A 24442-nucleotide genomic window follows, 5' to 3' on the forward strand; every position below is an offset into this window, starting at 1 on the left:
TCACACGCCACTGCCCTGGGAAACTTCCATTGCCTTTGCACTATGGCAGTTAAAAAATTTTTTATACAAAAAACAAGGAGTACGGCAACGCCAGAGGTGGACAGGTAGTACAGGTAATTGGCTTTTTAAAATTGGTTTTGCAGTAGTAATTTGTACTTTTGAGTAGTAGTAGTAGTAGCAGCAGCACAGCAAATGTAGTTGTGTATGTACTTATTTATTCTACATGTTTATTTAGTTGTTTATTTGCTTTTTGTTTGTTGTGGTTGTAGTATTAGAACTTAAGTAGAACGTATTTATTTACTTTTACATGTTTATCTGCGTTTTGTTTCAGCAGCAGTTGTGTTCAACTTTATTTTTCGTATTTATTTGTTTTGTTTCTGTATTGTAGTAGTACTAGAAGAAGTAGTGTAGCTACGTCAGCATTCGGAGATAAAGCGTCCATTCACTTTTAACGTGTGCGATATCCGTATGCAAATTATGCGAAGCTTATCTGATTTCTATCTGTTTGGATGATCTATTTTGTCTTTATGCAGCCGTGACGCGACCTGTGCCACTTCGAGAGAGTGAGAGAGAGAGAGAAATCTTAGAGGTGTGTCCTGATTATTAAAGAAGACAACATAACAGCAGACTTCGTCAGAAGAGAAATGTCGAGGTACAGGTACGCTCATTTAATTCCGTGTATGGAGAAAGAGTCAGCACGGGACAAATAAAAGGTACGTAATTATTGATTGTTTAATTGTATTAATGTTGATTTCCGTGGAAAGGAACTACTCTGCATTGACGCAATTTTGTTAGTTTGGACATGCAGATTGTTTCACGTGTTTACTCATGTCGGATACATGCTACTTGAAATGTAAAAAAAAATCATTGGATTGTAATTGAGCACTTTGATCTCTGCAGACCATGTGTCTAGAGACTAATTAACAATAACGAACGTGTCGTTAACAGCAGAGGTAAAGGCAGCCACAAAATGTACTCAACTATGAGTGCTGTCCCTTTAAATATGTGACTCCAGTATTGCAAATGACTCGAATAATATAACCTCCAAAAATACTTGATAAAAAACAACTCAAGCACTGACGGGTAGCTTTGATTTATTGTTTAATCAGAGCTACTTCACAGACAAAAAGATAGAAAAGGAATAAAATTGGATCCAACAATTTCAACAAATCCATATAGTGCAAGCAATAGAGAAAAATACAAATATATATAGAGCCGACTGCAGCTCAAAGTAGTAGTCCTGTTTATTTTTATCTAAAATATTCACACAAAAAAAGGATGAAACTCTTGTCAAGTACAACTCACAAGATCACACTACACTTAAGTAGGACTTATAGTATAAGTACAGATATTTATCACATTAAAAAAAGCATCTGGTAAATAAATGTACTACTAATTCACCTCCTTTAATACATTTACTAGTGAGGCAAAACTGCACTAGTTGACTACTGTGTGCTACTAATACTATAGTCTTTTAAGCAAGGGGATTACAGGAATGCATCCAACTGAAATATGTTCCTATAGTTTAGGATGTTGTGCATTCCTAGGAGCAATCACTTTGGATCTGTTTGAGAAATATAGCTTTAGAAAAAAAAAGTGGTTTTGTGGCGCAATTTGCCCCCAGTGTGGGGTAGGTTGTGCCATTAGACAGAATTCAGTGGGGTAAATTATACCATTGATAATTGAAGTAAAAAAGGTCATTTTAATCTCACAAATGGTAATGTTATCTAAAAGGAAGACAAATTCAACACAAAACTTTGATTTTCAGGTATAAGAGGCCTTTTCTTCTTTCATTATTTTTCTTTTCATGTTCAGCCTTTTTATCTTTTCTTTCTTTGAGAGCCTTCTCCAACTCCATATTCTCAGGTGTGTCAGTCACAATTCTTGTTCACTTTCTTTATTTTATTTTTTTACAATTATGTTTTGTTTCTGTGGATTTTGGCAAGGAAAAAATAACTTCTGAAGACACATAACCCAAGTGAGCAGAACAACGAGATTTGTCACTTGTTGAGTGCTCGGGAGTTTTTTTTTTCTCCCTTATCCCTATATTATTTTTATGGTCATCCTGAAGATTTTTATCTCCTTTCCAACCAGATGTATGGTCTTCTCCTCTTTCACTGATCTTTCCAACTCAAGAGGAATCCTTTTGTATCTGGTGTTATGATGAATTTTGGTCAAGAATTAAGAATGACACATACTTTTAGTGATCAAATCCAAATGTAAGATAACCGTTTAACAACAATAAAATAGAATAAATTAATATAGAGTAAATCATCATGGCACAACTTAACCCAGGTCCTTTGGTACAAATTACCAAGCCCACCATTTTGGAAAAAATGCATCCCCCAGCTGTTTTGACCATCTTGCTAACCATATATACTCATGATATAGCTTACTAAAGCAGTAAAATGTGCGAACAGTTTTCAAAGTTGTCTATTATTGTTCAAACACAGCTATCAAAAAAACGTTATTCATAGAAATTTTACTTTGGAGGGCAAAAAAAAATTGTTTTTAACTTATATGTGCTTACCTCTCAAGTCACATGTCTCCCTTTTTAACCAGGTGAACAAAATGGATGTCTCTTCAAAAATATGTGGTCACATGATCTTCTATGGTTTCTAAATAGCAGGGGTGGAACTACTTGGCCGTTGGCAGAAATTACCCCACTCTCCCCTATCTGTAATTTCAAACTCATTTGACAACTTGGTCCCACCATAATTTTTGAAGAAAGTAATATCAAACCACGGATCGACATCCATGTCATATTGGGCTTTCAGCCTTAAAATACGAATGAAAAGCTTGATGTGACCTGTTTGTCACAATAACAAAAATTGTAAAAAAATCTACCCAATTAATTTATTGGAATCTGGTATATTTAGTTGAAGTATGTTCTACCTGTCAATCAAAAGTGTACCTGAACAAATAGAAACACAAAATAATGTGAAAGTATTAGGTTTGTATTACAAAACACTCGTATGTAATGCTAATACAGAAACATGTAAATATAAAATTATTGTGTATTATGCACTCTCCGTGAGTCCTCACTTTATCGTGTTTGCGTGTCTCAATGAGCTTAAGAGCTATGTTGTCTGGGGCTTCATGCCCCTGGTAGGGTCACCCATGGCAAACAGATCTTAGATCAGACAAAGCATGGCTCAAAAGACCCCTATGATGAATGTCAATTTTGGATCATGGTTTCCCTTGCCCAGACGCGGTTCACCGGGGCCCCCCTCTGGAGCCAGGCCTGGAGGCGGGGCTCGAAGACGAGCGCCTGGTGGCCGGGCCTATACCCATGGGGCCCGGCCGGGCACAGCCCGAAAAGGCAACGTGGGTCTCCCTTCCCATGGGCTCACCACCTGTGGGAGGGGTCGGGTGCGCAGAGAGCTGGGTGGCAGCCAAAGGCGAGGGCCTTGACGGTCCGACCCCCGCTACTGAAGCTAGCTCTGGGGACATGGAATGTCACCTCTCTGGCAGGGAAGGAGCCCGAGCTGGTGTGTGAGGCCGAAAAGTTTCGACTAGATATAGTCGGACTCGCCTCCACACAGAGATTGGGTTCTGGTACCAATCATCTTAAGAGGGAATATATATATGTGGGCATACTTATTGCCCCCAGCTAGGCGCCTGTACGTTGGGGTTTACTTCAGTGAACGAGAGGGTAGCCTCCCTCCGCCTTCGGGTGGGGGGACGGGTCCTGACTGTTAATTGTGTTTATGCACCGAACAGCAGCTCAGAGTACTCACGTGAGCAATGACTGTGAGAGAGAGGGGCGTGGTTGGTAGCAACGCCCCCGATCAGAACCCGAGCGGTGTTTTGTTATTGGACTTCTGTGCTTGCCACGGACTGTCCATAACGAACACTATGTTCAAACACAAGGGATTCCATATGTGCACTTGGCACCAGGGCACCCTAGGCCGCAATTCGATGATCGACTTTGTAGTCGTGTCATCGGATTTGCGGCCGCATGTGTTGGACACTCGGGCGAAGAGAGGGGCGGAGCTGTCAACTGATCATCACCTGGTGGTGAGTTGGCTTTGATGGTGGGGTAAAATGCTGGTCCGACCTGGCAGACCCAAACATATTGTGAAGGTCTGCTGGGAACGTCTGGCAGAATCCCCTGTCAGAAAGAGTTTCAACACCCACCTCCGGCAGAACTTCTCCCTTGACCCGGGGGAGGTGGGGGACATTGAGTCAGAGTGGACCATGTTCCGCGCCTCCATTGTTGAGGCGGCTGATTGGAACTGTGGCCGTAAGGTGGTCGGTGCCTGTCGTGGCAGCAATCGTCGAACCTGCTGGTAGACACCAGCAGTACGGGATGCCGTCAAGCTGAAGAAGGAGTCCTGTTGGGCCTTTTTGGCTTGTGGGACTCCGGAGGCCGCTGACAGGTACAGACTGGCTAAGCGGAATGCATCTTCGGCGGTCGCTGAGGCAAAAACTCGGAGCTCGTGAGGCCATGAGAAACGACTACTGGACGGCTTCGAAGAAATTCTGGTAAACCATCCGGCCTCTCAGGAAAGACAAGCAGTTCGCCATTAACACTGTGTATAGTGGAGATGGGGTGCTGCTGACCTCGACTCGGGACGTCGTGAATCGGTGGGGAGAATACTTCGAAGACCTCCTCAGTCTTTCTTTGAGGAAGTAGGGTCTAGGGACTCTGAGGTGGGCTCCCGTATCTGTGGGGTTGAAGTCACTGAGGTGGTTGGAAAGTTCCTCGGTGACAAGGCCTCGGGGGTGGATGAGATCCACCCGTAGTTCCTAAAGGGTTTGGATCTTGTGGGGCTGTCGTGGTTGAGCGTCCGTCGGGAAGTTGAATCTCGGATTCAGGAGGAGCAGTGTGGTTTTCGTCCCGGCTGTGGAACAGTGGACCAGCTCTACACCCTCGGCAGGATCCTCGAGGGTGAATGGGAGTTCGGCCAAGCAACATGTGCTTTGTGGACTTGGAGAAGGTGTTTGAATGTGTCCATCGGGTAGTCCTGTGGGGGGTGCTTTGGGAGTACGTGGTACCAAGCCCCCTGATACGGGCTGTTCGGTCCCTGTACGACCGATGTCAGAGTTTGGTCCACATTTCCGGCAGTAAGTCAAATTAGTTTCCAGTGAGTGTTGGACCGATTCTGTTCCTAACTTTTATGGACAGAATTTCTAGGCGCAGCCGAGGCGTTGAGGGGGTCCGGTTTGGTGGCCTCAACATTGCATCTCTGCTTTTTGCAGATGATGTGGTGCAGTTGGCTTCTTCAAGCCGTTATCTCCAACTCTTGCTGGAGCATTTCACAGCCGAGTGTGAAGCGGTTGGGATGAAAATCAGCACCTCCAAATCCGAGACCATGGTCCTCAGTCGGAATAGGGTAGAGTGCCCTCCCCGGGTCGGGGGTAAGATCCTGCCTTAAGTGGAGGAGTTCAAGTATCTTGGGGTCTTGTTTATGAGTGAGGGCAGGATGGAGGGGGAGATCAACAGGCGGATCGGTTCAGTGTCTGCAATGATGTGGACTCTGTATCGGTCTGTTGTGGTCAAGAAAGAGCTGAGTCGAAAGGCAAAGCACTCGATTTACTGGTCGATCTACGTTCCTACCCTCACCTAAGGTCACGAGCTGTGGGTCGTGACCGAAAGAACAAGATCCCGGATACAAGCGGCCAAAATGAGTTTCGTCCGCAGGGTATCCGGGCTCTTCCTTAGAAATAGGGTGAGGAGCTCGGTCATCCGGGAGGAACTCAGTCGAGCCGCTACTCCTCCGCGTTGAGAAGAATCAGTTGAGGTGGCTCGGGCATCTGGTTCGGATACCTCCTGGACGCCTCCCTGGAGAGATGTTCCGTGCATGTACCACCGATGAGAGGCTCCGGGGACGACCCAGGGCATGCTGGAGAGACTATCTATGTCTATGTCTCTCGGCTGGCCTGGGAACGCCATGGGATCCTGTCGAAGGAGCTGGTTGAATTGGCTGGGGAGAGGAAAGTCTGGGCTTCCCTGCAAGTTCCACATGAGGTCACGGAGGTGGTACCTCTCCTTGTTCTGGCACACTATCATGTTAGGTCTGGTTAATGCATGGTTGATCTACCGCAGTGACTGTAAACTACTTGGTGTCAAAAATGTACTTCGACAAAAGAGCTTCGAGGCAGAGGTTGCCACGAGCCTCATTCTTTATCAGGCACGAAGAGGCCACTATGACTCAATCCCACATCTTCACCACCACCACCACCACCGTCCAAAAGGGTTCGCCTTAGAGTTCCAGATGATGATCGCTCTGACCAAGTTTCACATTGGCCTGTGAAATGTGACAAACGTGGGCGCTGCAAACACTGTAAAGTCAATGCAGCAACCACTCTCTGAAAATGAAAATTTTTGCTTCACTGAGGAACAAAACTGTTTCAAGTCTTACCATCCGGCGTAGGCTAAGACACTTAATTTTTTGTTTTTGCACAATTTTTGTTTTCAGGTCTGTTGTTCAGTTCTCTGTATCCATGGTAGCTAGCTACGAACGCCTCCAAATAAGTAGTATTATTTATGTTGATACAGTTGACAATTTTGTGACGCAAAGCATGACTGAAGAATTTTATGTTAAACCTTATTAAAGTCACAGCTATGATATATGTTGTTGAAATCCAAATAAAAGGCAATTTTCATGTTACCAAGCACTAAAAACTGTCATGTTTACTTATTGTCAAATAAAGAACATGTTTACCACTAACGCCCAATGTGAAATATATGTAACAACACAGATCTTTGATATGAAAAAGTGTTATTCTGAAAAAAACATCAGAAATGTGTTTTTATATGATCCACTCCAGTCTGTGGTAGATTCCACATTGTTTTCCTTTAAGGAAAAATGGGACTGGGTTCTTATGGGTTAAAAGAGGTTGGATAATAGCATGTTTAAAAGCAACGGGGACTACACCTAGTGTTCCAATGACGGAGGCCCCGATACTGCATAAAAACAATGGTATCTGCATCAGCAAGTACTAACAAGTAACATGCCAATACCATTATTTCTGACGCTAATATACGACTTTGGATGCAGCATCTTGTGTCTTGCTTGTGCATGACATTCGCTGATGTGTGACTTGTTCACTGCATGCAGAGCCAAGATATCCTATTGGCCCTTGAATGCTTTGAACCAAAAAAACAACAACCTAGGTTTCGGCGGCTGCAAAACTGAGTATCGGTATCGGTGGCCAATAAACAGTATCGGAACAACACTAACTACACCCTTGATTAATGAGCTGTTAATGATGGATAAAATAGTGGGGCCCAGAGTATTAAAAACCTCCTTGAGAAATTTGCCAGGATTAGGATCCAAGCTGCACGTAGTTGGCTTCATGTGAAGCATCAGCTCTGATAAAAATGAAAGGGACACTAACTCGTAACTGCTAAAATAACTTGGAATAACTCTACCCAGATTGATCATATTAGGTGGGATGGTGATTCCTTGCCTGATGTCTCCAACTTTGGAGATAAAAAAGGACAAAATGTAACTTATGAGGTGTTTGTTGGCCCCGATGCCAACGATACATTATTCCTATTTTTTTTCCCTCACACTTTTTTGGCATGCATCTCCTTCCACATAATTCATTCGATTCACATCATTCCAATTCCAACTTATTCCAAAAATTCATGCCATGGGGGCTAGTATTTATGTATTTTTTTTAATCATTCTAAATCTTCACAGTTTCCCCCAAAACAAATCACATAATTCAGTAGATGGATCATTAAAATGGCAAACCGGAGGATTACTAATGGAATTTAAAACTTGAAATAACATTCTAGGATTAGAACGATGCTCTAGAATTATATTCGAATAAAATGCTGTCCTAGCATCTTTGACTGCCTTCTGGTACATTTTTATAGATTCTTTCCAATTGTCATAAAACACCTGCAGTCTTGTTTTTTTTCCCATTTCCTTCCGCAATTTCCCTTTAGAGAATGTGTAGCATCTGAGAGCCAGGGCTGTTGTACTTTGGAAGGCTTTTTAATTCTAATCAGAGCAGCAGAATCTAAGTCTATGAACAGAATTGTCTATGTTAAGATCATTGCTGAAGGCAGTCAAAGATGTGTTGTTAAAAAGTTCAGAAAACCTGTTAGCAGACATAGAATCAAAAGCACGAAAAGAAACAGGTAGTAAGAGCTGGCTGAGTTAAAAAACAGTTTGTGGTCTGAAATACAGATATCCTTAGATGCAATATTATTTGGGTTTACACCACGATATAAAACAAGGTCCAGCGTGTGACCTTTAGAATGGGTGGTTTCCTGTATTGCCTGGGTAAGATCAACTATATCTAAAAATTCAGAGGAAGGAGCAACAGAAGGATAACAAACGAATGAATGTATAATAATATTCATTATAATATAATGAATATTCAAATGACTTTTGGTTGCTTCAGTCAGTTTCAGTGACACGACCTTACCAGGGGCAAGCGAGGTCTCAGTGATGGCAGAGTCCAGGTTATGGTCAGTCATAAAGTTATGGCATAACAAGGATTTGTTATTCAGGGATCTGACATTCAAAAGTCCAAAGTTTGCTGGGTTACAGTCGGGGGTAGAAAGTGGAAGATAACGACGTTGGATTTTGATAAGATTCTTCTGATTACTCTGACTGACTGTGGTAGTTTAAAATCTTTATGAGTGATGTGAACTGGAATGAACACCCTAAAAATAGTTGGGTCAAAAATAACCCAAATATGGATCAAAAATGGACCGATCCATTTTATGAGTCAATTCGACCAAACTATCTGAGTTATTTGATACAAAATGACCCACTTTTTTTGACCCAAGTAAAGGATCTGACCAATATTTAGAGTTGTTTTACGCTGAAAGACCCATTTTTTGACTCAAATCGACCCAAGTAGAGGATCGGTCCACTTTTGACCCGACTGTTTTTCGAGTGAAATAAGCTGAGCTATACAAATGGTGGGTATGTGGATGGTGGTGAGAGAAGAGGAGGGGGCTGAATAGCGACTATGGTCGGTGTGGGGGGACAGGGTGGAAGGTGAATTATGATTTGGAAAAGGCGAAGGGGAAACAGCTGTTGCTGTTTGTGTGGCATATTGACTATTAGAGGACAGCACTCGACTTCAGTGTGGATGAATGCCATCAGTACACAACAGCTATTTTTCTTCATAAATATAATTTATATAAACATGGTTTTGAATTTTCGATCATATTATTTCCTACACTGATTGATTTTGGCATCTAAATGAATTTAAGGTGAATACAAATCAGAATGTGTGACGCCTCCAGGGTTGGGACATCCAGGTCCAAAAAGTCCAAACCCTACCACTGATTGGCTCTAGCCACAGGTGCTTCTACTCAAGTAGCAGGTAAACAAGCTCGTCTCCACCTGCTGATTAGAAGAACCTGTGGCTAAAGCCAAACAGTGTCAGGGTTTTTACTTTTTGGACCTGGATCCCCCCCAACTCTGCTTATCACTAACGACTAATGCAGTAGTAAAGCCGTAATTACAGTACATATTTGTATGAGAAAATCTTTTAAGCCATAGATGAGGATAAAAACAACAAACGATATATATATTTTTTTAGATACAGAAGTGCTGACTGAGGTGCTTTAGAACAAGATGCCAAATTCTCTTGTGCTTTCGTTACAGTCTTTTGTCAGCATGGGGACCAGAGAAATGAAGTTCATCAATCAAGGCCAAGAGGATGAGATGGTAAACATTCCCGATGTATTTATCAAGCAGGAAGTAAAACAAAAAGATCATGAATACAAGTGGTGGAAATGAGAACACTTCGGTACTCTATCTCTTTGACAGTTTCTGGATGAAGTCGCTCTGCTTAGGCTGCAGTTCCGTGACCCGACCTCAGATAACCTTAAGAAGGATAGATGGCTACTCATCCATCTCGGTTGAGAGACATAGACTGTGTCCGAATGTGCACCCGACCCCCTATATAGTGCCCTACTGACGGTGTTACGCCATTTTGTAGGGATCTCCGAATGTCCAGGGAGGGAAAATGTAGGGCGCTCAAAATGACCCACAATGCACTCTGAAAAGTAGTGAACATCGATGCTCACTCAACCGGGTTGATATAGACCACAATCAAAAACATGGCGTGAGCGACACTGATACTATGTAAATAATGGATTCGTATATACATTTTTAAAGGGGAAGTCAACCATAAATATATCTTCACAATAATATGTAACCTCACTAGTCTTAAGAACGACATTCTGATTAATATTACATTTGTGGAATATGAGTTATGCAGCAAAATCCAGCTGTTTTTATCCATCTCAGGGGGCGGCCATTTTGCCACTTACTGTCGACAGAAGATGACATCACAGTTGCTCAGGGATCAGGCAACGACCAATCACAGTTCACCGGTTTTCTGAAGCTGAGCTGTGATTGGTTTTTACATGAGCAAGTGTTATGTCGTTGTCACTCAACAGCAAGTGACAAAATGGCCACCATCTGACATTGATAAAAAACTGCTGGATTTGGCTGCTTAACTCATATTCCACTCACACAATATTAACCAGAATACCGTATTTAGACTAGCGGTGCTGCATAAAACATATTATTGTCAATCATTTTTGGGGATGTCGACTTCCCCTTTAAGCGGTCATCAATTACCAGACAATGCAGTCTCTGTTAATATTGTGTTGACGTTAAACTAAAATGCTATTTGAAATGTTGGAATATGAGACTTGAAGTTGAATGCTTTGATTCAGTCAGAAAAGTGAAAGAGTTAAAGGTATTAAAAAAAAATCTGTTAATTTGGGCATACAGGAGGTGTGGGGTTACCGGCCTTGCCTGTGGAAAATGATCCTGGTGGGTGTTGGTGCCATTTGCTCCGGTGGTCTCCTGCTGCTGCTGCTCTACTGGCTGCCCGAGTGGGGCGTCAAAGCCACCTGCACGCTCAGCTCACTGCGGGAAGCGCAAACACTGCTACTCAGGACCACGGTACGCTTGGACAAAGTGCAAATGCCTGTGCGGATGTCATTGCCGTGCTCGCGGTCACACGTTCCTACATGTCTTCATCAGCAGTGTCAAGTCCAGACAAGCTCATTTCAGATGTGATTCCGCAGGGATTTACAGTTGAATCCAGAAGTATTTGTACCTGCACCTTCTTGCCCATCCTGCAATATGCCAACTTACCGTTTCGCACAACTTGATCAAGTAATCATATTTGAATCTCTATTCATTGATGGTAGCTAAGAAAAAAATGCAGCACTCCAGCACCTGGTGAGTCATAGGTAAAGTATGCATGGATGACAGATTTAGAGGATGCCTCTCAAGTTTGTTACAGCTTTTAATTGGCCCGAAGGTAGGGTGGAGTAAGTGGTTTAGTGTTGTGTCTGCCTGCCACCTATGTAGGTATTAGGGGTGGGAATCTTTGAATGTCTCACGATTCGATTCCGATTTTTGGGTGTGCGATTCGATTCAGAATCGATTTTCGATTGAGGAAAAATTTTCATTCACATTGATTTGATTGACAATGATTTTTGCTTCAATTTATCGTAATGATCTACTCCAGTCTGACTCGCTAATGCTAATCAGCGCGCTACTCGCGGCACTTTTATCACTCAAAAGAACGGTTCCACGCTGCAAAAAAAACATTTTTTATTGGAATGACTTGATTGTGACTTTTTCCTTCTACTCTCTAATGTGGCTACAACTTAAGAGTGTATCAGACCGCGTGGAACCACACTGCCCCTAAGTGGCCAAATTGGGTACAACATGAACAGCGCTCCCATTAAAGGCACACACAAAGGGAAGACAGTATAAAATAATTTAAATAAAATCTATTTTGTGACATTTAAAATTTATTCTGGATTGTACTAAATGAGAATTGCGATTCTTATGCGAATCGATTTTTTTGGCACACCCCTAATAGGTATGTACCTTTTTGTTTTAGGACCACTCTGACTAACACCAATTCACCACTTTCTTTCTTCTTTACCGTCAATTGTATTTGCCTTGGTCAATGTTTCTCATGGCTCTGATGTAATTGACTTCTTTCAACTTCACTTCCGTCTTTTATTCATTTTCTGTAACGCTTATCTTCATGATAATCACGTGGGAGCTAGAGTCTACTCCAGCTGACTTTGTGTGAGAGACGGAGCACAATTTCAAGGCACGTATAGAACAAACAATCATTCACAGGTCCATTGGCATAAATGTGAGTTTGAGTTTTCAATTAATTTTAGAAAACCGCAAGGAGAAAACGCACACAAGCACAACGGGAATGTGCAAATTCTGCACAAGAAGGAGCTGAGATAGGAACGACTCCCATACACACTTTTAACAGTTTTACAACTATGGATTTTTTTTTTTAACATGCTATCATGTTTTTGGAGCTGTACTAACTTTTATGGTTTTACAATAATTCTATGGTGTTCATTTTTTCATGCCATCACACGTTTTTTAGAGCTACCCTTGATCGCGTCAGTCGATGCGCGCGCACACACAAAAACGGGATCAATCACAGACAGTATATGCGAGGCATGCAGGTCGGGGCATGGCTGAAAAAATGTTCAGCAAACCTGTTTGCAAGAGGCAAAAAAAAAAGAAAAAGAAAAATTGCACACATCCGAAACAAGTCATATACAGTATGTGAGGTGACATTTATAAAGCGGTTCATGGTGAAAATAATTTGTCACGTTAGAGCTTCAATGTTTAAAAAAATGCTGTGAATTTTGAATCAGAATGTACAATATTTGTCATCTTAGATGTGTATTAAATAGTTAAATTCAAATATTAAATATTACACCTACATGTTAATTAAATTTTACGTGTAATTGTTAAATCTTTCAAATAAATATTGAATAGAATTGAATTTAAATTCTGTGAACCGTTTATCTTTACTAGGGTCACGCTAAATGTTAAATCTTAAACTGGGCCAATCATTCAGTGTTCTTTTATTCAGGTAGTCTCCCTTTTTCTTTTCTTTTCTTTTCTTTCCTTTCTATCCTCAGACAAATGTTTTGCAGCTTCTGCCATGACAACAGTAATTGCGCTTAGACATTGAAATCAGCTTCCGTCTTTGTCACGAATGGGCAGTGACATATGCCGTAAAGCAGTCAGCGCATTTGTAGATTTTTGTGTGGCAGGGTTCCCGCCATCAGTCGTTCCTTAGTGTCGCTTTATAGTTAACATTTAGATTCAGATTTCAATGTTCAGATTTCAATTTAACACTAAGATTTAGCATTTAGATCTAGATTTAACTCTTTGACTGCCAGACGTTTTCAGAAAAGGGAGGCCGTCAGTGCCAGCCGATTTAAGCATTTTGACTGATCTTTCAAGGTCCACAGAAAATGTTGTGTTTGGACTATGGAAACACACATACTACCAAATGAAAGATTGGACTCTCATCTTTCATCAGAAAAAAAGTTAGTTTCTACCTTATTCCGTTTTTTCAGTAATCAACAATAGAAAATGGTTAGTTTCACCCAAATGCTCCGTCTTGAAACAAACGTCTTTTAACGTCTTTGGCACTCCTCCGTAGGATTTTACTAAACGTTATTTAACGTTTTTGGCAGTCAAAGAGTTAACATGTATATGTAGATTTAACATTCAGGTGTAACATTTAATATTTTGATTCAACTATGTAATATATCTCAAAGTTTGCAACTATTGTTATAAATGTGCAAATAAGTTATCCAAAGTCACTTATTTTTTAAAAAGCTAAATGCTATTTATTGTTATGTTGTTACTGAAATTGATACCAAATCTAAGGAGCTGCCTGTAAGTGCCATTTTTTCATGTCACTTATGTTCACCTCAGCTTACATGTTCAATGATAACAGACTAGATCAAATATATTTGAGCCAAGATGGGAGGCAAATTTGTTTCCATTGCTTTCACAGGACGATTTCAGGCTGTGGGCTCGTGCCAGAGTACATGTGATGTTGGCTCCTGGGAAGACCCCCTTCGATAGTGTGGATCATCAGTCCGCAGCTCACTTACTGAATGGACACCACCACTACCACCACCAACTCATTGTTGAACAGAAGGAGCAAAATGAGAAATTCTACCTCAGAGAACCTGCAAACATTGTGAGAACTGTACTGATTTATGTAAAAATGCTATTATGAGCCAGACTACCCATTTCCCTCTGTCGTCTTCATAGGTCAACTACTTCACTCTCCACAGCATCAAATACTACTGGAATGAAGGGACACAGGAATTTGAAACATTTAAGTATGAATCCCGTAAAACACCTTGCCATGACTGGTCTTGTGTAGTTTTTAACTCATTCACTGCCATTGACGACTATAGACGTCAAAAATTCATTTGAACTATTTCTATTAGTTTAAAAAAAAAATCTTGCTAACAAGAGTATGAACACCTAGGAAAAATGTATTGTAAATTTAGAACAGATATAATATTTGTGATTAATCGTTAGTCATGTGATTAAATACAATAAAAAATTGAAATCGCCTGACGGGCCTAATTAAAAAAAAGAAAAAGAATAAAAAGGGGTGTTTAATCGTAATTAATTGCATGATAATTTTATATCTGTTATAAATGTGCAATAAAAAAATCTAGCTTTTCATAAAAAATGGAGAGAAAAAAGTTAAAATAATAGAAATAGTTCACATGAATTTTTGATATATGTCGTCAATGGCAGTGAATGAGTTAATTTTTGTTCTTTTTTTTTATTTTACACCAAGTACCACCTCAAATAATACTTGGCTTTGGCTTTGGCTTTCTAAGTACCACCATCATGACCAACAATAAATTACAGTAGCGTAGTGGGCCTGTTTATATTGTAAGCCACTATAGCTTTATGCGCTAGTTACTAGCTAGCTTGCGAGTTAACAGGATTCCAGGGCTCCTTTGGCTGACGGACGCCGAGCTCATGCGCGGCTTGAACTCCTGCCTTGGAAATGTAAAAGTTAAATACAAGTGAACTGTACTTACCATAGAAAGCAATTCTTTTGCGCACACTTTGAAAAATCGTTGATCTATTTAATGAAAGCCGAAATAACGATCATGTGACTTTTTAGGGGCTTAGTGGACTTAAAGGAGAGCTGTGCAGCCATTCACAGAAACCACAGCTACGGACTCACAAAAACAACACAAGACTACAGGTACCAACATTCTACATTTTTCCTTGGACTTGGATGACAAATACATTTACTGGAAACACCAAGGCCTCATTTGTAATCCCAAATGTTTCTTAAGAACAAATTGTTCCCACCTACAAAAAGAATGTGGCATTCACCCATGCATGTTTCCTTAACATCACTCCACTTAATAGTTACACATGTAAGTGTGTCATGATTGAGAGTGATTTTATGTTGTAGAATTTAATCAGATTTAAAATACTATGATACCTTTATCACAAAGAGGACTTTGTTGAAATTTAAAACCTATTCATAAATCCCACATTGCTTTTAATTCATTAAAGGGGGAGTCAAGTCAAATTTTAGGGGGCTGCCATTTTGGCTTGTCTGGACTGAAAATGACATCACAGTGCCCAAGGGCTCAGCTGGCAAATGTCACATGACCAAACCCAGATAACAGGTGAGCCCAGCCACTGTGATGCCATTTCCAGTCGACAGCAACTTAAAGTTCAAAGCAAAATGGCAGCCCGAGATGGTGTTTTTTCTGCTTAAATGATATTCCGCAAATGCAATATTAATCACTAATCAGAATACTGGGTTGAGAGTAGGGCGCATAGAAAATATTATTTTAAATAAAATATTTGACTTGACTGCTCCTTTACGAACCGTTCTCAGAAATCCTTCAAAAATGCTGTTCAATCAGACCCACTGCTTGTTGTCTGCAGAGCTTTGTTTTTTGGCAAGAATGAGATTGATGTCCAAGTGCCATCTTTATTCAAACTCTTTGTAAAAGAGGTACGTTTTGGGATAAGAAAAGGTCATTTGTTTACAGTTTTCTTTTGCCTCATTTATTCTTTAATGATCATTTATTTTCTCTTCTTCCCTCAAGGTCTTGAACCCGTTTTACATCTTCCAGCTCTTTGCTATTATTCTGTGGGCTGTTCAGGACTACTTCCATTATTCTCTTAGCATGTTAATTTTTTCTTTACTTTTAATAGCTGTTTCTTTGTATACCATCAGAAAGGTGAGTAAAATTGAACCATCCAATTGAACCAATTGAACCTTTCCTCTTGTAGTCTGCTATTCTTACGAGATAAAAAATTGTTGATATATATTGACGATACTTTATCTGCAGATTTGTGTGTTTATGTGTGTGCACAAAAATGGCTAAAATTCGTTATCTTGCGTGTTTAAACTGTGACGTCAAAGCATATTTCATGTGACCCAATTTGCACGTTTGGCAGCAGTTCAACTTAACATGGAAATGCCGTGTGACATATGTAGCAGTAATCTCTGTCAGGCGATACTGTCTGCAGCCCCGATTGCTTTTTAATACTTGGAACCCTAAATCTTTTCTTCTCTCACCTCTCTCATTCCAGCATTATGTGAAATTGCATAACTTGGTGGTCGCACACAGTATGATGCCAGTTTCAGTGAGCAGAAGAAATAAAGGCACGTGTTCCATTAGTTCCCTGAATTCTGTTATGAAATTAAATCTGTGTGTTTTCAGATACAGTGGCAGCTTGGGAACGTTTTTGAGTTATGAGTATTTTTGTTGTTGTTGGCAAAATTTGAGTTACAAGGACACTCCAGATACCCTTGTCACTTGAGTGAAGTAAAATAAATAAATAAAAATGGCACAAGTTTCTGTAATGCATGTGAGCAAGGAGTTGTACTTAGAGTTGTAATTAATAGATTTTTTAAAATTATTATAATATGTGTGGAATTTGGTAGTGGACTTCCAATTAATTTCAAAATTTCATATACATACGTACAGGTATAAATTTTGTACCATGTGAATTAAGTCGTGGTACCACTGTAGTAACATTCCTTTTAACTCATTTACTGCCATTGACGGCTTTAGACTTAAAAATTAATTTGGATTATTTCTATTAGTTTAACATTGTTTTCCACTTTTGTTAACAAGAGTATGAAAACCTAGAATTTGTTTTATTGTATATTAAAAACAGATATAAAATTTGTGATTAATCGTGAGTTAACTAGTGAAGTCATGCGATTAATTACAATTATAAATTTTAATCGGCCCTAATTTTTAATAATCTTTTTTTTTTTTAAATATATTTTCTTTAAAACAAATATTTGCTTTTGTTTGAATCTTTTCTTTAAAAAAAAAGAAAGAAAAAAAGATTATAAAAAATTAGGGGCGTCAGGGCATTTTTTAATTGTAATTAATCGCATGACTTCACTAGTTAATTTTTATTTATTTATTTAAAAGAAAATATTAAAAAAAAGAAAAGATTATTAAAAATGAGGGGCTTCAGGCGATTAAAATGTTTAATTGTAATTAATTGCTTGACTTCGCTAGTTAACTCTCGATTAATCACAAATTTTATATCTGTTCTAAAAGACATTTTATTCTAGGTTTTCATACTCTTGTTAACGAAAGTGGAAACAATTTTAAACTAATAGAAATAGTTAAAATGAATTTATGGCAGTGAATGAGTTAATATGGTCTGAGGTGTTGGTCTGGAATTCAGACTAATCAGTAATTTGTCTTGATTCCAGATGTTGAACAGGTCATGTCGACTGAGCTGGTACCCGGTGATGTCATCACTATTCCAGCCAATGGGATGATCATGCCCTGTGACGCCGTTCTCATCTGTGGCACCTGCATTGTGAATGAGAGCATGTTGACAGGTTGACCTTCCACATATTTTTGTTTACATTCGGAGGATTGGGGTCTTACTAAAAATGCCAAATTATTTAATGTGGGCACACCTCAGAGATGCAGGCCAGGCTGTGGGGACTTACCATCCTCAATAGACCTCTTATACTATAACTGTCACATGGTTATAGAAATTTTGAATGTGATACAAAAATACTATATAACAGCATAAAACTGTGCCATGTACATCATCTGCTACAGTTCAAAATTGCTATCATTTAACATGAGAAAAGCGTAAAGCAATTTAATAAAATGATTCTGAACTGGCCATGTTGACTGAGCTTGTGTCTTGTGATGACATACTTCATACTCACCACTTTCTGGTTAAATGTCTTAGCGTGTTTTTGCTAGTTGAACTTGCCTGGAACAGTTTTGCCCTGACCAACAAATCCGAAAATGGGAAAATACTGACATTGTGGGCTAGCTAGCTGACAATGACAACATGGGGCAAATTTGAAATTTGATTGGCTGACAAAAACAGTCCCATTGTTAATATGGTCCACTCGACTGTTTTTGATAAAGCGCTTGTGCATACATAGCTCTGTGTAGCAGCCGAAAGTCTAAAAATGTGTTTTAAAATAATTTTACATTCACTACAATAGAGTCATTTGAAAACAAGAATTTTACCCCTCCCTTAGTCAAACATTCCTTTGACCCTAATTGACATTTCTTGGATTTCTGTCTGGTTCTCTAGGAGAGAGCGTACCTATTACTAAGACCAGTTTGCCAAGTTCAGGCAATGACTCAGAGAGGATCTACACTACGGAGGAACACAAGCGACACACCCTCTTCTGTGGCTCACATGTGATTCAAAGCCGTTACTATGCTGGCGAGCTGGTGAAGGTGGTCGTGGTCAGAACTGGTGAGGACACTAGTTTTAAAGGTGGAAAATATCTGGAAAGTTTCTGCTGAATTTGAGTTGTTTAGCCTAGGAATTCTGGACGTACCTGTATCCCAAACTGGAAATATTCAATGAAGTAGGTGAAAATAATGGGCCTTTATGGGAATGCATGGAAACATAAGAGTGTTTTAATGACAAGATCTCACATTCAAGCATAGTACTGTGTATAAATAGATAAACTACAGTAGAGAGCTGTCCTTGCCCAGATACGAGAATGTTGCTATTGCTTCAATAGGGAATTTGCAATGTTAAAACTGCTAACAAGATTTGAATGCAGCCTTACGTCATGAAACCCCCCCCCCCCCTTCTCCCTCCACGCCCCAGCCACACCTGTTGCTTTGACCAATGCCATGCCCCTCACAAACATATACAAGCGCGATTTTTAAATTAACAGAGAACTCCTATCCAACTTCCAAAAACATGTCAGTGCTAGCAATACTAAGCTAGCATTACCTTAAAATTAGCAAAATAAGTTTCCTCAACTATATTTAAATTCCTAATCAAGAAACAACCTTTAAAGCAACACTAAGGAACTTTCAGTTTGTTGATTATGTCGGCGCCATATGAAAAAAAGCGGTAATGTTCTGCCTGAAGGAAGACCACATTTCCCATGAGGGCAAGCGCATTGCGTCGTTTTTTTTTTCATGCGTCCACATTCAAAATGACTTCCGTCTTTGTAACGAATGGGTAAAGGGGGAAGTGACGTATGCCATAAAGCAGTCAGCACATTTGTAGTTTTTTGTGCGACAGTGTTCTTACACTTACACACCTCCACCTCAAAGTTGCTTAGTGCCAGTTAAAATTATACAGACACCCTCAGGCCATGCCAAAGGTACCATTCAACTGGTTTTAAGTCTATGTTTCATCAGAAGAGTTATGAAAATATTTGATTAACGTTGAAAAGTTCCTTAGTGCTACTTTAATTTAGTAAATCATATCCAGCTTACAAATAATGTCAGTGTTAACAACTAAGCTAGCATTATCTTAAAATGAGCAAAATACGTTTCCTCAACTATATTTAAATTCCTTATCAAGAAAAAAACTTTAATTTAGTAAATCATATCCATCTTACAAAAAATGTCAGTGTTAACAATACTAAGCTAGCATTAGCTTAAAATGAGCAAATTAATTTTCTAACCCTAACCCTAACCCTAATCCTAGAAGTTTTAATTTAGAACATTCCTGGTTTATTCCCATTAATTACCATGGAAGGTTTCTAACTTTTAATGAATATTAGAAAGTGTATGCTAAGATTGGACACAAAAAAAACCATTCATTAACCGTTTTGCCTTACTAATATGCGTACATTCATTGTTCATGATCCAACAGGCTTTAGTACAGAAAAGGGCCAGCTTGTGCGCTCCATCCTCTACCCGAAACCCACCAACTTCAAACTGCACCGTGATGCTACACAGTTCCTAATGTGCATGGTGGTGTTGGCAGTGCTTGGTTTCTTCTACGCCATCATCGTTGATGTCATATTGGGGGTATCACTTCTCACATTCATCAGCTATTTTGCAACATGACGTCACATGTAATTCCGAGTGGCAGAAGTCTTAAAACCCTTTTATGTCATTCCACCAAGGTAGAGTGATTGAGAAAACAGGACACATGGCATGAAAGATGATTGTAGCCTCTTTCTCTACGGCTGTAGTTAAGTATAGATGTGTGAAGTGCCAGTTGGTAAAGCAGATTTTAACTGAGGGGGAATTGTTTCCAAGGTACAAGGAACATGGTGGAAATTCAGACATAGTTAACATAATCATTGAGGGACTTGCTAACTGACTTTTCAGTCCTTAATGGTGCAGATGTGCTCTTTAAACGGCGAAATAGATATTGTGCTATAGAGCTGATGTTAGCTAGCAGGCAATCCATTATGTTTTGCTAAATCACTCAGACAAGCCGACCAAACATTTTATACATACCTGTGGGAAATGAATTCCACAAACCCAGATGGAGGTTTGGCTCCAAGCCTGTCCCTGCGAGTTGCCACTGTGACGCAGGGCAGTCATGCAATCTTCTCTGTATAACTATTTACAACATTCAGTTCACTTATCCTTCTCATTCACAGGATCCACTGGGTTGAAATTATTTTTTTATTTTGAAGGAAATTGAAAAAAAATCGTAACCCTTTTGCGATGTACAGTATCTGGCAGTGAACAATTTTTTGTTGTAATCGTATCATTGCAGTTCATCAGCGGCAGTCAATTTCAAAATCAATCAAAACTTTTCTGCCACCCGGAAGTATCATGGCGTCTGTTGTTTACAAACATTATGAAAGGATCCATACAGTACCATGAAATTGTAATGTGTGTGTGCCCCTTTGTGCATCTCACCCAGGTTCCTGTTCAGGCAGTCATCTACGACGCTCTGAACATTACTCTTATTGCCGTGCCTCCGATCATACCCGTGGCCTTGACTGCCGGTCTTATACACGCACAGCGACGTATGAAGCGAGTCGGGATCTTTTGTTTCAGTCCGCAGAGGATCAACATCTCAGGTCAACTGAACCTGGTCTGCTTTGACAAGGTGGGCTTCGTTTCTTTGCATTCAGTTTTTGTACGCTTCCTACTAGTAGTGCCTTTTAGTTCCATCCTGAACTCTCACCTAAAAGCCCAACACCCTAAAGTTTTTGTGAGTACTCGTGTCTGTTTAGATTCTCATTCATCTAGGTCATGGTAATCTGCAAAAGTTAAATCGAGGTTGCTGGAATCTTTCACATTTTTTCCAAAGGGTTCTTCAGTTCTTAAGTTTTAGGTGTGGAGTCCTCCTATTTGTGTTTCAAGTGGTTGTGGGGGTTGCTAACATGACAGTTGTTGGTATTGTCGTTAGGTGTGGTCGGTGAATGACATTTTTTTTCAATCATTCACCTGCCTAGTACGGAACAAAACGGCTCCATCTTTGATCAGAGATGTCACTTCCCCAAAGATAACAACCCTGAATGCACACACCCATTGGGATTATAGGTGAAAAGTATTCATCAACCAAGAAGTCCAAATTCCTCAATTCAATTTGAGAAACCTCAAAGAATCCACAAACTGACCAAGGTAGCACGGAACTCGTACATCCCTGTCTCTTTTATGGCATCATCACGTCTTAAACAACTTCAGACTTTTCACTCCTTTTCTTTTTTTTCTTTCTTTTTGAGAGAACTCAGTATTGTTCATTCAGTAACCTTACCGATTCAACATGTCATCATCATTGCTCTCTCTTTTTTTGAGTGTGCGTGTGTGCATGTGTGCGTGTGAGTTTGTACTCATTAATTCACCTGAAACCTATTAAAAATCATATACCCTTCACCTAAACCGAATACTTCAGAATCCCGATAGTCGTGAAAAAAAGAGAGAAAAGTGAGACCCAGCACGGACCAGACACCACCTACTACACACAGGGTTACAAACCAGAATCTTTCACCAACCCCAGAAGCATATAAATTCCAACAAATTAGAGAGACCTCAAGAGACCAAAGGAAAGACTAAAGAAAGAAAGGAAGGATAGATGAAGCATAGTGAGATCCACAGACATCAGCCTCCACGATTGAGCGACCAGAGGAAGAAGCAGATTGTGTTTGCATTTCGGTAGATGCTGGTTCGGTGGATCTGGCATGCATGAAAAACCTCCACCAAAGAGGGGAGCCGTCGACCCCGGCCAGGACAGGGCAAGCACAACCCCCCAGTGCCCCCCAGGCCTCGGCAGCACCAGGGCACAACCCCCGGGCCCCACACGTCTACTGGCCGAAGAGCAAACCCAATAGCCCGGAGCGCCCCCCACACCAACATGGCCCGCGCCCCGAACCCAACGCAGCAGAACGGGGCATGGCAGGCCCACCAGGCACCCCACCGGCCCACAGCTCCAGCTCCCCCCCGCCACCCACACCCGCCACCCATCACAGCCCAGCCCCCGCCGCCCCCCCCCCCCCCGGCCCCCAGACACCGCACCCACCACCCAGCCATCCGACCCCGCCCCCGCCATTCCCCCAAACCCCGACCCCCAAATTCCGGGGACCCCCTGTACCCAGGAATCAGGGCCGGACAGCGGAGTAGCGGGGGCACCCGCGCCCACCCCACCTCCAGCCGTGCGGTGGGTTGGAAGGGGGGAAGGGAGCACCGGGAGACAGGAGGCACCCCCAAACCTCAGGCCCAGCGGGGAAAGGCCCGGTCGTCACGCCGGCGTGCCTAGTGAAAACTAACCCTTTTACTAAGTTCGCCAGCTCGCCGACTCGGCCATTGGTCGATATTCAGAGTTTGTTAATCTTTCCAGATAACAAGAATAGTTTTTTGGGGCGATAGTAAGGGCTACAAATGCAGATTGAAATTTTTTACGTGGTAAGTCAGTTGTTAGGTCACCTAGCAAAAACAAGCTTGGAGATAAAGGTATCCTACAGTCCAAGATAGCGGAAAGTTTTTCTAAGATTTAAGTCCAGAAATACATAACCGGAGTGCATAACCATAAAGCATAAAAAGCATAAAAATAAGTGTCGGCAGTGTTTTGTGAACACTGGAGACAAATGTCGGCATCTGAAAGTCCCATTTTCTTCATTATGTATGAGTAATATGTTTTCTATGAATCATTTATATTGGATACGTTGTAAATTTGTGTGTTTTGTCATTTTAAATACGTTGTCACAAACTTGAATCCAAAAGTCAGATTCCGGAGCTATAGACAAGTCTGTCTCCCATTTCGAGATGGGTAAATACATTTTATCTGGATAGACTTGATCCTTTTCTAAAGGGATTTTTATATGACACTTTTGGGAGAGTGCAGATGGTGACTAATGCGTAATGTAACTATAGAAAACCACATCATATTTGTCATTATGAAGTGATGAACTGTTTTTACTAGCACTACACCTGGACTAGGGGGTGCTATAGCCCCGTCAGAAATCTGTGTAGCCGCAGTTAAGTTCCTCCAGCATTTTCTCTGATATTCTCAAATATATTTATGTAAATAACCCTTTGAAGTGTAAATTTCTTAATAGGACTAGGATGTTTTCTGTTTATTAAACTAAGCTATTCAAATGTTCTTTCTTTAAATGTCTATTTAATGAGTGACAAGCTAATTAGAATTCCTGATTTGCAATATTTACTAGACTGGCACTCTAACCGAAGACTGTTTAGACCTGTGGGGTGTTCAGAGAGCTGAAGATGGCATGTAAGTCATTTAATCTTTTGGATACAGGATTCTGGGTCCTCATACTTTAACATTACTCACTTTTTCAAAATATATAATGATCAAAACATGAACTGGTTCCTCTAGTGTTGCCTGGTATCAATCTATCTAGCCAGCTGTCAACAATATGATGGGGGATTTTGTAACCTTAAAACAGGTGTACAACATTTATTTTCACCCCCATGAATTCCTGAAAACTGAAAAATGTTGTAGCATAATTCATTGACATAATGATTTAACCAGGCAAAGGCTGCATTTGACACTGCTGGGAAGTCTGTATCGCACCATCTGAAAATGTCCAACAACAAAAATCTGGCCGAAAAAACTCAATGAGCTGCCATCTCATTTTATGCAATTATATCTATTTACTGCAGGCAATTATGATGGCTTATGATGATTTTCATGGGTGCATTAAAAAAACACCTTATACTACAAAAGTATATTGTCGCTGTTAAGCAGGAGAACCCTTGCATCTCCAAAAACACTCTTTGTCAGGAAATCCCCAAAATGCCATCTTGCTTGATTCACCTAACACCACATCGTTGAAGTTATTTTACCACATATTCGATACAATACGATACGATACGATATACGCTACGATATACTTTTATTTTCCCCGTGGGGAACTTTTTCCTGGACTCCGTCCAGCTGCGGTTTACAGTAAAGAGAAAACAACA

The 24442-nt window shown here is 40.5% G+C and overlaps 1 protein-coding gene across 4 annotated transcripts in view; it reads left to right on the forward strand.

Annotated features, from left to right (window-relative positions):
* The first annotated feature begins 582 nt into the window (after positions 1–582).
* Positions 583–24442, forward strand: part of LOC144044239 (polyamine-transporting ATPase 13A3-like) — a 34398-nt gene continuing 10538 nt past the window's right edge. For 3 of the 4 annotated variants that reach the window (XM_077558517.1, XM_077558518.1, XM_077558515.1), the window contains exons 1-14: positions 583–713; positions 9588–9650; positions 10728–10901; positions 13807–13995; positions 14070–14140; positions 14950–15033; positions 15735–15804; positions 15899–16033; positions 16389–16461; positions 17536–17667; positions 18390–18557; positions 19926–20083; positions 20937–21125; positions 23686–23747. In XM_077558517.1, the coding sequence (XP_077414643.1) occupies positions 9600–9650; positions 10728–10901; positions 13807–13995; positions 14070–14140; positions 14950–15033; positions 15735–15804; positions 15899–16033; positions 16389–16461; positions 17536–17667; positions 18390–18557; positions 19926–20083; positions 20937–21125; positions 23686–23747 (1556 nt within the window). In that variant the 5' untranslated portion in view covers positions 583–713; positions 9588–9599. Of the gene's footprint in view, positions 714–9587; positions 9651–10727; positions 10902–13806; positions 13996–14069; positions 14141–14511; positions 14832–14949; positions 15034–15734; positions 15805–15898; positions 16034–16388; positions 16462–17535; positions 17668–18389; positions 18558–19925; positions 20084–20936; positions 21126–23685; positions 23748–24442 lie in introns of those variants that run through there. The other variant, XM_077558519.1, reaches the window with a different exon arrangement.

The sequence above is a fragment of the Vanacampus margaritifer genome, chromosome 2, assembly GCF_051991255.1.
Source record: "Vanacampus margaritifer isolate UIUO_Vmar chromosome 2, RoL_Vmar_1.0, whole genome shotgun sequence".
NCBI classification, from domain to species: Eukaryota; Metazoa; Chordata; class Actinopteri; order Syngnathiformes; family Syngnathidae; genus Vanacampus; species Vanacampus margaritifer.